General features: G+C 41.3%; 2 protein-coding genes across 2 annotated transcripts in view; one reads left to right on the top strand and one right to left on the bottom strand.

Annotated features, from left to right (window-relative positions):
- LOC122561184 (minichromosome maintenance complex binding protein) overlaps positions 1–13945 on the bottom strand; it is a 35844-nt gene extending 21899 nt beyond the window's left edge. The window contains exons 1-3 of the mRNA XM_043712709.1: positions 13797–13945; positions 6841–6926; positions 2937–3077 (exon numbers count right to left, since the gene is read on the bottom strand). Of these exons, the coding sequence (XP_043568644.1) occupies positions 2937–3077; positions 6841–6926; positions 13797–13854 (285 nt within the window). The 5' untranslated portion in view covers positions 13855–13945. The remainder of the gene's footprint in view (positions 1–2936; positions 3078–6840; positions 6927–13796) is intronic.
- Positions 13946–13987: 42 nt separating this feature from the next.
- LOC122561183 (SEC23 interacting protein) overlaps positions 13988–15081 on the top strand; it is a 142651-nt gene continuing 141557 nt past the window's right edge. Inside the window, exon 1 of the mRNA XM_043712707.1 lies at positions 13988–14201. Within this exon, the coding sequence (XP_043568642.1) occupies positions 14081–14201 (121 nt within the window). The 5' untranslated portion in view covers positions 13988–14080. The remainder of the gene's footprint in view (positions 14202–15081) is intronic.

Genomic DNA, 15081 nt, shown 5'->3' with positions numbered 1-15081 from the left:
ACCTTTAAGAGAGAGGGAATGCAGACACCTGTCATGTGACTCATAGCAATCTCAGCCTGCCCTGGAAAACTGGAAGTATGTAACATTTGGATTTGAAACAACTATCTGAGCTGGGTTGCTAGGTTTTCACAGAAGTCCAAATTTAATCAGTTTAAATTATGCAGCAAGATACTAAAGCCCAATTGAATTTGATTTTTACTGTTTTGACACCATCAAACCAATGAGATGATCTGATGCTTGGGGTATAAAAAGCAAACATTTTGGACAGTTAGTCAGAGAAAGAGCACCATCTGCCATTCAAATGACTGCTATTCACCACACTCTCTCCAAAAGGTACCTTTTTCATATGAAACATCTTTACAGCAGAAGACTGAAGACGACCCAGGGAGATTTACAAATAGAAGATCAACATTGTCTAGCTCTAAAACTTGAGTTGCTGTAAACTTAATAGGGGCTTTATTGGATCAGTATATTGTTATAGAGAGTGGGAGATTGATAACAAATCTTTAAGAGAAAGGGGACTTAGAGTTGTAAATAGTTGTTGTTTAATGTTCACTTTTAGAGTTAAAGAATAATTTTTTTCCCATAAATAGTGGAATTTTGGTAGTTCTCTGTCACTCATATTACGAGGTGAGGTGAGCTTTTCTGTGTGTTTGGTTTAATTAGCAGGAGGGATTACCGTTGTGTTGCAACAGTATCAAGTACTACAAACTTTGGCCCAATTCAGCACATCTACGCACGGATGTTTTTGATGATTACCTGGGAGGGAGGGAGGGAAGGAAACATTCAATTCAGAATTGATGGGCTAAAGATAGCCACTGATGCAAGCTCACACAGTCAGAAGATGTATTGAAGTCTGAATCCCCTTTAAGTTTTAAAATAAATGATCAAATTTAAGAAATTCAGACTTGCGATTGCCAGTTTATCACTGTAAGATAACAATATTCTGGGGACTGGTTGGGTGGGGGTGGTGGTGTTGTATTGGTGGCATCTATTCACCGGGTTGGTTTCTGACGTTTAGAGTTTATCATTAGTCCAGATGATCCTTGCCTGAATTGGTACCTTCACTGACCTGACTTTCCAAATTGAGGTGTTCCCAGCAAACCCAGCTCCTGTGAGCTATTACATTGATACTCTATTGCTGTGAAAAATTGGAAGTGGTTTTGGTTTTAAACACATTGTTGAACATGTTAATCCTCCCCACAAAAAAACAAATAAATACAGTCAAATTCAAATTGGAAATATTATCCCTAAACTTTGAATTCACATTTAATGGTTCTGTAAAAATCTTTGTCTTAATATGTTCTACTCAACTTCTTGCTCAAGACAGCATGACACATCAAGATCAAACATTTGCACCAGATAAGTAAGCCAGAAGACTTCCTTCCCATAAAGGAAACCTTCTTTCAACTGAAAGGACAGAAGAAGAAAAATACTTGAAACATTCAGTTTTTTTAATGTCACATCCCAAATAGCAAGGAGTGGAAAATCTAATATAGTTGGTGAAAAATGTATGTAGAGCTGGTAATTTGTGGGAGGAAAGTTGCTGACCAGCTAAGCTATATCCCACTACATGATTAGTCTCAGAATTGCTAATGTAGCAGGAGACACGGAGAGCAGCTCAGCAAAACAAAGAGAAAAGGCCCCTTTGCTGCATTCTGATGATTTCCATTCAATATATCAACTTGCCCGAGGTCAAAAGGGAACTGTTAATTTCGCTGCTCCAGCAGAAATTGTTCAAAATTTTAAGACTGTACATAATACATTAATATCAAAAATCATTGAGTGCTCAGTCAAAATTTATAGATACAGAACTGGATGTGATAAATTTGCTGCTCAGCAAACTGTTGCACTGCACTGCTATGTCATCTCTGTTGCATATACTGAACACATGTCCTACAAAAGCAACAGCAAACAAACTGTCAGAGGTACTAACTCTGGCCATCAGTCTTTCAAATAACAAACTCTCAGTCACTTGAAATTTTCTCAGTGGTCTGTGAAGTGACCCGAATGACAGGGAGAACTATAACCAAAAATGTATATACATATTCTATAAAATACGATATTGGTCAAGTCTAATATGTATCTAAAGCTTTGGATAAGAATTGAAACTCAGGTTAAAGCTAAAGGGAACAGAGATGCTTTGTGCACTTTAGACCATTTCTCAAAAACGAGATTCCAATCGATTATGGAAAGTACAAAGTTTTAGTGAGATGCAGCATTTACATTCTTAAAAGTCTACATAGGCCAGTCCTGCTAAGGTGCACTGCACTAGGATAAAACAGACATCATAAAAAAAGAAATTAATGGCTAGTGATATCAAAGATTACCAATTACATTTTTCCTCTGGTAAGGAAACAATCTCTTCAACTAATTCTCAAATTCCTCCTGAAGGCAAAGCATCCCTTCATTTACTTTTGACCACATGTGACCACAAGGTAAACAAACAGTTTGGAAGTATGTCTTCAAAAGCCGTGTAGGGTTGGAACTGATAAAGCACGTCAACAGTTTGTTTCAAAATAAAACTTGCACAATCACAATGTTTATTATTACACAGAAGTCAAAGGAATGCGAAATTTACAAGATGGGCAAAGGCAGGCAGATGCTTTAAGACTTAGGGAGCCAAGAACAATATCTGAGCACAATGGAAATGAAAAATTCCAAATTATCATCACAATATTTTGCAATATGCTTTTAGCTGCAAGTACCAGGACATGCATGAAATACATGCCAGAGCAGCTCTTCTACTTCCAAGTTAGAAAATTACAAAAACTTTTAATGTGAAAATAATAAAGTTCTTGTGAAATCTCAGTAAGTGAAGGCTGAGAAAGTTGACTCAATTGGTAGTGGAGACATGGCCTGGCTTAATGGTCATCATTGATTATATTACATTTAAAAGCTGTTTTGATATACCATATCACATGTAAAATACTTACTCTAGATTTGGCAGACGTCTCCACAGTTTCATAAATTCCCATATAAAATTCTGGATCAAACATATCCTGTATCATACAGCGGAATTTGACCAAGCTGTTTGGCTTCAAGTAATGCAGTGGAACATCATTCAAGGAGGGCACCTGTGGGAGAAGTTTTACTTCAATCAAATCCTTCAAAGGGAATCCAATGTTAGCCACTGAAGGAAAAGCAATTCTCATTCACTAATTTTCATGCAAATCATTTAGCTTTGGAGTAAAAATTTACTCAATAGAAAATAGGTAGAGAATACAGCTCTCTCTGTATACACGTTCTACTCCACTTTACCTTAAGTTTAATCAGCACAAAACTAACCTTGCTGTCAACTATGTAACACCAAAATTTTATGGCAAAATGCATTCAATTGATTCTAATGCAAACAATGTGGATATAAAGTGGTATGAAATTCCCTTTGTTTTAATGTTCTTATTCCAGTTACCCAAATGTGATTCGGTTGATTTCACTGGAAGATTTCACTTCTGGTATACACAGTCCTGGTTCGATTACATCCGCAGAATTGAGTACAGCTCTATGTACCTCACCACTGGAAGGATATATTGCCGGGCAACGAGTGAAGTGTTCCTTGACCAGAAAGATACTTGGACTCCAAAGGTTAAACGGTGAAGTGAGATTTCAAAAGCTAGTGTTAACGCCCTAGAATTCAGAAGATTGGTTGATCATTTTGAGAATGTGTGTAAGGTATAAGCAGACAGGGAAAGAGTTAAGTTATGAATTTTGTGAAACAAGAGTTTCTGCTGAGCATGACTCAGATAAGAACTTACACTTAACAATGGGGTGCTGGAGGCAAGGGTAATGAATAAGGTCGAAAAGCATTCATTTTGTCGAGCCATTTAACAATATTGCAAGCATTCAGTATGTGAAGTCAGTTTAACAAGGTGAAAAGTATTCATTATGCAAAATCAGCTATTCATTGTGTAACAGCAGATGGCTTAATCTTTACTATTGACACTCGCTGATTGTAACGGTCACCCAATCAATATGTATGTTGCCTTATCTGGATGCCCCTCCCTGTAAAATGACTAGATAGTTCATTGAGAAACTGCTGTTCCAGAGAAGACCGTGAACTCATGTCTCTGTGCACATGGGCTGTCGTTCTCTCTCCCTCCACGGCCCAGAATAAAGATGGAGGCAAAACCATACTGTATCTCTGTGCGTTTTGCTTCGACTGAAGAGGAAAATAGGACAACAAATTGATCAAATTTTTTAGGATATTAAGTGGAACAGTTCAGGTAGGCAGAGAGAAACTCGTTCTGCTGGTTGGGGAACCTAGGAGGCAGAGCCAGATCTTTCAGAAGTGAATTTTGGAAGCACTTAAACACAAAAAAAAGATGGTGGAAATCCTTGCTGGTTAGGCCAGCGTTTATCACCAGTCCTGAAGAAGGTATTTGTGAGAAACCTTCTTGAATTGCTGCAGTCCCTTTGGTGCAGATGCATCCTCAGTGCTGTTGGCAAAGGATTTCCATGATTTTGAACCAATCTGTTTCCAAGTCAGAATGGTGTGTGGCTTGGAAGAAATGTGCAGGTGGTGCTGTTTGTGTGCATCAACTGCCTTTATTCTTCTAGGTCGTTATACATTTGGAATTCACTGTTTAAGGAGCAGTTTGTGCAGTGCACTTGCGGATGGTACACACTGCTTCCACCATATACCAGCAGAGAATGAGATGAAGGCATAAGGTAGTGGAGATCGTACCAAAGTTAACAACAGGACATGATGCGAAAGAACATGGGGGCAAAAGCAGGTTTTTGGGGTTCAGTTATAGATGAGCCAATGGTCTCACTGAATAGCAGAGCAGATGTGAAGACAAAGTGATCTACTACACTATGGTCCTAAATAGCCTCTACCAAAAAGATAAAACCACTTTTTCCCAATGTAAACTATCAGAAAATTACATCAACAATGAACAGAAATTAAAAGGGGTTTAAATATATTGATTCAAAACACATTTCAGGGATTCACACCATTGTACTACGAAAATGTCAGATGTAGAAAACATTTAGGGGCGGCATGGTGGTTCAGTGGTTAGCACTGCTACCTCACAGCGCCAGGGACCTGGGTTCAATTCCCGCCTTGGGCAACTTTCTGTATGGAGTTTGCACATTCTCCCAGTGTCTGCGTGGGTTTCCTCCCACAGTCCAAAGATGTGCAGGTTCGGTGAATTGGCCATGCTAAATTGCCCATAGTGTTGGCGCAATTGGGGAATGGGTCTGGGTCTTCAGAGGGTCGGCGTGGACTTGGGCCGAAGGGCCTGTAGGGAATCTAATTTTAAAAAAATTTATTCACACGATCAATTAAAACTAACAGTCTACAGAAGAACCTCGATTATCTGAAGGACACGGGTGGGCAGTATTTCATTCGGTTAATCGAATTCCAGATAATCGACTGCCAGATAACATAGTTTAGCTGAGCATCAGGACTTTGCGATCTTGCCGGATAATCCGATATTCAGATAATCGAATGCCCGATAATCGAGGTTTCTCTGTATATTATATGTTACCAATAACAATTATAGCAACAACACTAACTGTTGAGTAAACTGCACACCAACTTGTGGCCAACAAACATGAAAATCAGGAAGCTGTTTTACTTCTCCAGAAGCTGCATCATGCCAGTAGTACATAGAGAAATTAATCAGTCAATTACATAGAGTGTGAAAAGTAGGGAGACAGCAGGATATATTCACACTAAACAGGTCAGAAAATGTTAGAGCTTGTCTGTTCAAAGTGAATATTTAGTGTGGGAAGTTTAAATTACTATTAAACAATCTCTCTGATACTTAGGTTTTAATTATCGTTGGTAACTTTAGAAAAAAAACATGTTTATTTCAAATATCTTAAATTGATATTTCTCTTCCTTAATCCCATCTTTGTCTCCTTTTGATTTCACTTTCTATATGTGATATAGGGGTATTTAATATTCTAACTAACTCTTCATGCTTCAGATGTTACATGAATCAGTTAGGATTCTTCAATCTGATCTGTTTGGACAACACACCATTGCTGTCCTGGTCACACAGGCCCCAAGTCCCTGAAGATGGTATTGTGAAGTGGATTTCTAATCGCAGCAAGCTCCAGTGAAGAAGTCTTACAAGTGAAAGACTAAGTAACCACGAATTCCCAGACATTATTTGAATTGCACAAGAAAATATTCAAATGAATGTTAACCCTTCTCTAATTTTTGATATTCAGTAGCTTGAATAAAGTTGGTAAGTCTAAATTGGTAAAATAGTCAAAGCTTCAGGGAGCAGAGGAGAGAGTTTTCAAATCTGAAGTAAGCAATTCAGGAAGGAAAACAAATGCCAACAACGTCTAAAATGTTTAACCTAAATTGGAGTCTAAATCACAAGTGACACTCCAGCAAAGACCAAAAGGAAAGCACTTATGGGATTCCTTTTGTCACAAAATAGATTGTCACATCATAGATTTTGTCCCGAAAGAAAATTATTGAACAATGAAATACATCATTGGCCTAACTCTCTCTGGGTAATGGAGTTAATTATGTTAGCAATGGAGTACTTGAAGCATTATGTTTAAAAAAAAATCACAGGTTTTCCAAATTGGTACTAATAATGACAGTTGGGCCACCTGCATCATTTTTTCTAATCCTGACTTATTTTATATTCATTTGCTCCTACAGTTGTGTCACTATGGCACGAAACTCAGTGTTTTGAGGCAAAACCAGAAATTTTGTTAATATTTGCTAAAACAAATAAACAACTGTTAACAATAACAGTCCAAATTTTTAAAAAGTTTTAATTGCACACAATTACAAGCTAAGCCCCATTTATATTGCCATTGTGTTTAAACCATATTTACATATTCAAAACCATAATTTATATAATCACCTACCCAACTTGATGCAGTCGTTTCTTTCAACTTTTCTCTGAAATATTCAATCACTTTCTTCTCCCACTCACCACTGGCACCATTCTGAACTGCAACAGTAAAAGTTTCAATCAAACTCCAAGTTTGAAAAACATTTCCACGCCCACAGTTCGATTTTCATAGGTAATGGGGTTGATGAGGTCGGTCAAAGCTGCTCGAACATGACTTATATAACACCCAGATATAAACATATCCTATGGTCCTTCAGAAACATCACCAAGCAAAAAAACAGAAACCTCTCCAAACCAGGAGCTTTTTTAAGGGCTGATTAAACATATATTTTAAGTAAAAAGTTGAAAGGAATTGAGGTTCAGAGAGCGTAGGCCTAGACAGCATAAAGCTTAGCCACCATAGGGTTTAGAAGAATGTACAGTTTAGAGAGGAGACAATTGTTGTGGTTCTGTTCGCCGAGCTGGAAGTTTTTGTTTCATCCCCTGGCTAACAAAAACGTTTGCAACAAAAACTTCCAGCTCGGCGAACAGAACCACAACAACGAGCACCCGAGCTACAAATCTTCGCAGGAGACAATTGGCAGATTTAGAAAGGAGAAGGGAAAACCACAAAGATATTAAAACACAAAGATGGAAATGTTACATGGGAAGTAATGTGGGACTGAAGGGTTATGTCAAGCAGCAAAACAGGAACAGAGAATTAGTCAGTTCAAGTGTGTAATATGATTTGCACAGCAGAGATTTTGTGACCTTATACCATGGAGGGTGGGTGGAGAGCAGTGAGTGATCAAGCCATGAAGTGTCAAGACATGATCAAGAGTTTCAACAGCATATAAGCTGAGGTAGAGGTGGAGACAGGAGATGGTAAAGAAAGTAAAGACCTTTTTGATGGAATGATTGTAGTGATTTGAAGCTCATCGAGGGTTCAAACAAAACTCAAAAGTTGCAAACAGCAGTTCAAACCGACAATGCTCAAATCAACCCCCAAAACCTTTGAAACGATTATCCTGGAGTGTAATAAGTTACCAAGGAATAGTTCTTGTGCTGATTTCGAAGAATTCTTAACAGGTAATAGCTAAACTTTCACAACTCAAGATTTCAGGAAGGCAGGACTCTCATTCCCAACAGACCCTTGAATAATGCTCCTCATAACTACTTTCCAGACTCTGCAAAGGTGCACTAGACCAAACAAATGTACAGGTGGAGATAACATTGTCACTTCTTTTGAATTATTTGTCCCACGTGGACAAACAATTGTTTCCCAATCATTGGATCCTGACCGTCTATATGAGATATAATAAACGTGAACATACTAAAGCATCAGTGATACATTTCAGAACAGTATAAACCAACAATGCGACACTTAACTACACAAGTCAATATTACAGCAGGTGACCAAAATCTTAGGGAGACAAGTTGTTGTACAGATGCCAATGGCACAGCAACTAATAATCATGAATGAGTAAGACACTAGAATTAATTTAGCCTGGATACCTCATGAATGAACAGGATTCGATGTAAGAAATGAAACAGATAAAGGTATTTCAATGACCTCAACTTTATGGAAGTTAGAATGTATGGAGATGACCAGGATTGGGTTGGAACTGTCACGACCAGAAGTATAATCACAGAGATGTACAGTACGGAAACAGGCCCTTTGGTCCATGCCAATCAGATATCCCAACCCAATCTAGTCCCACTTGCCCACACCGGACCATATCCCTCTAAACCCCTCCTATTCATATACTCATCCAGATGTCTTTTAAGTGTTTCAATTGTACTAGCCTCCACCACTTCCTCTGGCAGCTCATTCCATACACGCACCATTCTCTGTGTGAAAAAGTTGACCCTTACGTCTCTTTTATATCTTTCCCCTCTCACCCTAAACCCATGCCCTCTAGTTCTGGACTTCCCCACCCCAGGGAAAAGACTTTGTCCATTTATCCTATCCATGCCCTTCACGATTTTATAAACCTCTATAAGGTCACCCCTCAGCCTCTGATGCTCCAGGGAAAATAGCCCCAGCCTATTCAGCCTCTCCCTATAACTCAAATCCTCCAACCCTGACAACATCCTTGTGGATCTTTTCTGAACCCTTTCAAGTTTCACAACATCCTTCTGATGGGAAGGAGACCAGAATTGTATGCAATATTCCAATAGTGACCTAAGCAATGTCCTGTACAGCTGCAACATGACCTCTGAACTCCTGGAGAAAGTGAGGTCTGCAGATGCTGGAGATCAAAGTTGAAACTTTATTGCTGGAACAGCACAGCAGGTCAGGCAGCATCCAGGGAACAGGAGATTCGACGTTTCGGGCACAGGCCCTTCTTCAGGAATGAGCAGAGAGTGTACAGAATCCCCAAGTGGAAAATGAAGTGTTGTTCTTTGAACTTGCGTTAAGGAACACTGCAACAGATCTGGGACAGAAATGTTGGTGTAGGAACACAGTGGTGTGTTGAAGTGGAGGCAGTGGGAAACTCTGGGTCATGTTTTACAGACAGAGTGTAGGTGTTCAGCAAAGCGGTCATCAAATCTGTGTTTCATCTCCCCCGATATACAGGAGACCACATTCTGAGCAGTGAATGAAATAAATGAGTTGAGAGAAGTGCAGGTAAGCTGCTGCTTCACCTGGAAGGTGTGCCTGAGGCCTTGGATACTGAGGTTGGAGGAAGTAAATCGGCAAGTAAGTCACCTTGTGCAAGACCAACCCCTTCCCACAAACGTCACTTCAATATATTACCACCTTTCCTGAGCTGTTAACAGTTCTGATGAAGAATCGCCAGACTCGAAATATTATCTTGCTTTCAAAGAACACAGAACATTACAGCACAGTCCAGGCTCTCTGACCCTCAATGTTGTGCTGACCTGTGAAACCAGCCTGAAGCTGAACTAACCTGCATTGTTGCATTATCATCCATATGTTTATCCAATGGCCATTTAAAAAGACATTAAAGTCGGTGAGTCTACTACAGTTGCAGGCAGGGAGTTTCACGCCATTACTACTCTCTGAGTAAAGAAACTACCCCTCTGACATCTGTCCTATATCTATCACCGCTCAATTTAAAGCTATGTCCTCTCATGCTAGCCATCACTATCCGAGGAAAACGTCTCTCTCTGCTAACACTATCTAATCCTCTGACGTCGACCATGTCGGGGGGGAAATTGCGGTCCTTGAAGAAGGAGGCCATCTGTGTTGTACGTATTTTGAACTGGTCCTTCTGGGAGCAGATGCGGCGGAGTCGAAGGAATTGGGAGAATGGGTTGGCGTTTTTACAGGGGGCAGGATGGGAGGTGTAGTCCAGGTAGCTGTGGGAGTCGGTTGGTTTGTAGTAGATGTCCGTGTTGATTCGGTCGCCTGAGATAGAAACAGAAAGGTCTAGGAAGGGGAGGGAGGAGTCCGAGACTGTTGACCTCTCCGCCTCCATCCTACTCCGACCTATCACCCTCACCTTGACCTCTTTCCACCTATCACATTTCCAACGCCCCTCCTCCAAGTCCCTCCTCCCTACCTTTTATCTTCTCCTGCTGAACACTCTCTGCTCATTCCTGAAGAAGGGCCTGTGCCCGAAACGTCGAATCTCCTGTTCCCTGGATGCTGCCTGACCTGCCGTGCTGTTCCAGCAATAAAGTTTCAACTCTGAACTCCTGTACTCAACACTCTGACCAATAAAGGAAAGCATACCAAACGCCTTCTTCACTATCCTATCTACCTGCGACTCCACTTTCAAGGAGCTATGAACCTGCACTCCAAGATCTCTTTGTTCAACAACACTCCCTGAGACCTTACCATTAAATGTACAAGTCCTGCTAACATTTGCTTTCCCAAAATACAACACCTCAGATTTACTTAAATTAAACTCCATCCGCCACTCCTCAGTCCATTGGCCCATCTGATCAAGATCCAGTTGAAATCTAAGGTAACTTTCTTTGCTTCAATTCAATGTCATCTGCAAACTTACTAACCATACCTCCTATGTTCACATCCAAATCATTTATATAAAGGACGAAAAATAGTGGACCCAGCACTGATCCTTGTGGCACACCATTGGTCACACTCAAAACAACTTTCCACCACCTTCTGTCTTCTACCTTCAAGCCAGTTACGTATCCAAATGGCTAATTCTTCCTGTATTCCAAGAGATCTAACCTTGCAAACCAGTATCCTGTCTATACCTGGCATACGCTTCCTTCTTTTCTTAACCAAATCCTCAATTTCTTTAGTCATCCTGCATTCACTACCAGCCTTTCCTTTCACCCTACCAGGAATATACTATCTCTGGACTCTCGTTATCTCATTTCTGAAGACTTCCCATTTTCCAGCTGTCCCTTTACCTGCGAACATCCAACCTCAATCAGTTTTTGAAAGTTCTTGCTTAAAACCGTCAAAATTAGCCTTTGTCCAATTTAGAACTTCAACTTTCAGATCTGGTCTATCCTTTTCCATCCCTATTTTAAAACTAATGGAATTATAGTCGCTGGCCCCAAAATGCTCCCCCACTGACACCTCAGTCACCTGCTCTTATTTCCCCAAGAGTAGGTCAAGTTTTGCACCTTCTCTAGTAGGTACATCAGACACTTAAATTCCTCTTCATCTAACCATTAACACTATGGCAGTCCCAGTTTCTGTTTGGAAAGTTAAAACCCCCTACCATAACCACCCTATTATTCTTACAGATAACAGAGATCTCCTTACAAATTTGTTTCTCAATTTCCCGCTGACTATTAGGAGGTCTATATAATCATAATGGTGTGTTGCCTCCCTGGTGCCAGGATCAAGGATGTCTCAGAGAGGGTGCAGAATGTTCTCAAAAGGGGAGAGACCAGAAGGAGGTTATTGTACACATTGAAACCAATAACAGGAAGGGAAAAGGATGAGATTCTGAAGGGAGAATATAGGAAGTTAGGCAGGAATTTAAAAAGGAGGTCCTTAAGATTAGGAATATCTGGATTACTCCCGATGCTATGAACTACTGAGGGTACGAATAGGAGGATAGAGCAGATGAATGTGTGGTTGAGGAGCTGGTGTGTGGGAGAAGGATTCATATTTTTGGATCATTGGAATCTCTTTCGGGGTAAACGTAACCCGTACAAGAAGGATGGATTGCACTAGAATTCGAAGGAGACCAATATACTGGCAGGGAGATATACTGCTTGGGTGAAGGGGTGGGACCCATAGAGATAGTGAGGAAAGACAGCAATCTGAGACTGGTACAGTTGAGAAAAGAAGCGAGTCAAACAGTCAAGGCAAGCAGGGACGAAGCAGAGAGCAAGGTAGGACTAATAAATTAAACTGCATTTATTTCAATGCAAGAGGCCTAACAGGGAAGGCAGATGAACTCAGAGCATGGCTAGGAACATGGGACTGGGATTTCATAGCAATTACAGAAACATGGCTCAGGGATGGACAGGACTGGCAGCTTAATGTTCCAGGATATGATTGGTACAGGAAGGATAGAAAGAGAGGCAAGAGAGGAGGGGGAGTGGCATTTTTGATAAGGGATAGTGTTACAACTGTACTTAGGTACGAAAGGCATGGATAAGGGTATCAGCAAAGACGCGCTGAGACAGATCAATTAGGCAATGTCACAGAGGCAAAAACAAAAAGGTTGTAGTGATGACTTTCACATGTTCAGAAGCTCATCTTGTGTTAAATTTGACACTAAGGTTGCAAACAATGTGGATGATCCTCAGATGGTTACCAGGAGAAGAATGGAGTAGCTGAAAACCAAAGATCATGGTTCGGTGTCCCTAACTTTTAAATGGAGGAAACTTCTACTCATCTAGAACTGAATGCCAAACAAGGTTATTTATATATAAGAAAGTTGGAGACTTCAGGACAAACTGTTCTTCGAGCACCTTTTACACGTTCTTTAGTATTGCCACTTGAATCAGCTATGATCACTGGTTTACAATGGCTTTCAGTTAAGCAACACATCCTCATTTTCAAATCTCTCCGTGACCTCTCCATTCCTACTAGTTTAGTGTCCAGCCCCACAACTGCCAAATATCCATGCTAATCAAATTCTAGGCTTTGGCATCTGCTGCCTCCTTAAACTGTCCAGTTTTGCAGATTATACATGCACAATTTAGGAATCAGCACATGTAACAATGTTTATACTTCCATTCTTATATGTTTCTTCAATGTTCCAAAACAATCAAATAACTATTGAAACAGTTAAAAGTGCAGAAATATATTCAACAAAGATTTATTTTATCAAGGTCACTCAACAAACTCACTTTAGTCCAACTACAATGTGAGATCAAACAGTAATGAAAACAGATATTTATCAGTCGGGAAACCCATGAGTTGTCAAAAGTCCAATGCCAGACTATATAGTTTGGAAATTGGTTGATTGTATTATTGGCAGGCATTCAATTAGTTATTTGGAATATATTCTACCCTTTCCGTAAATCAACACGTATCTATCTACTGAGGGAAGTCCCCCTACACGTGCACAAAAGAAATGAGCCACAGCATAAAAAACAGCCAAGTCTTCTGATATTTCGATAACTTGGAAGTTAACGAAAACACATTGAACTATTTTGGAAGACTGAAAAACGCAATGCAAGATTTCCACAACTCTCTCCACCCTCATGTAGATCAGCTCGGGTCTTTGATCTTAAAAGACTCGTTCTCTAATAGCAGAAAGCATATTATAAAGCCAATGGTTTTAAAAGTACCTCACAGTTTAAATGCTCTAACATGCAATGAGCTTACAGGAAACAATTGATTTGCTGAAGCCTTGCCTTTTGATCGGGGATTGATATAAAAACTTAAGCTGTGAAAGTTCACTTCTCTGTCTCTGAATTGAAGTTTTTGGGGGGGGGGTGGGAAGCAGAGAGCTGGGAGACGGAGGCCTGCACAAACACAACAATCGCAGACCAGGAAAGGGAAGAAATTGTAAATAGGGAAAACAAAACAAAAATAGAAAGCGATTAGGCAGCAGGAAAGAAGGAAAGTAAACTCACCAAAAATACCCTGCACGGCGCCCAGAGGGTCGTTGACCCAATCGTCAACACACGGCATGTTGAGAAGTTGCTGCGGGACAGGGAGGGGTGGGGGCAGGGCGGGGGTGAAAGAAGCCGACGGCGAAGGCGGGAAAACCTCGTCACTGACGCAGCAGCTGACCCCTGACCCGTCCCGCGCAGGCGGCGCCGTGACGTCATGGGTCGGGCCCCCCCGGTTTCACCTCTGACCCCTTCCCACCCCCGCTTCGCGGAGCCGCTGGTTACGTGTCGGTGCCGGAGTAAAGATGGCCGACAGGAAAAACAGCGTCAACTTGCTTTTCTCCTCCGACACCGAGTTCAGTTTCCCGGTGCCTTTCATCCCTGTCAGCCAGGCCCAGGCGGCGGACAGCAGCCTTCTCTCAGCCGGTGGGTGAATGAGACCCCGCGGTTTGTGTGAGAGAGGGGCGCGGACAGACATTCCGTGGATCGGGGTGGGGGGGACGGGAAGTCACTTACTCGAACTCTAGGGGCAACATCACTCGGGGAGGGGGAGGGGCAAGAGGGGCTTGGTGTCTGTGATTTGAACACTCATTCAGAGGTGTTCAGTTCAGCCGAACACAATGTTTAGGTATCGTTATCACTATACATAGAAGGGGGACGAGGTTGGGATCGAATCAGGTGCCTGTGTCACTGAGCATCCTCTGACTCGAGCCTGACGTGTACCTGAAACAAAATTGACTGGTCCATTCCCAAGAGCAGGTCTAACAAAAAGTCAGCCCTCAAATACACGACTGGTGTTATTTTGATCATTCGGGCTGAGACTCACTTGTGATTTGTTTTACTTGCCCTGTTGTGTTTGTAGCCCAAGTTACATTTTGTCGGCTTGTACACCATGAATAGCATATTTTATTTTGTTGGAAATGTACATTCTGCAACTCCTTTTGATGTTGCCAGATACTGGAGTTGCTGTAGTGGCAATTATCGCTCAGTGGTAGAAGATTTGCCTTTCTGAATCAGAAAGTGACAGTGTAAATCCTACTCGGTATTTGAGCACGCAGGTAAAAAGGTAAAAACATGCTCCTGCCCCACTGAACTCATCTCTACCTACCTCGACACTGTCCTATCCCCCCTAGTCCAGGAACTCCCCACATACATTCGAGACACCACCCACGCCCTCCACCTCCTCCAAGACTTCCGTTTCCCTGGCCCCCAACGCCTCATCTTCACCATGGATATCCAATCCCTCTACACCTCCATCCGCCATGACCAGGGCCTCCAAGCCCTCCGTTTCTTCCTCTCCAGACGT

This window comes from Chiloscyllium plagiosum, chromosome 22 (assembly GCF_004010195.1).
Source record: "Chiloscyllium plagiosum isolate BGI_BamShark_2017 chromosome 22, ASM401019v2, whole genome shotgun sequence".
Lineage (NCBI taxonomy): Eukaryota > Metazoa > Chordata > Chondrichthyes > Orectolobiformes > Hemiscylliidae > Chiloscyllium > Chiloscyllium plagiosum.
The sequence above is the reverse complement of the archived record's forward strand: the minus strand, read 5'-3'. Positions and strand labels throughout refer to the sequence as shown.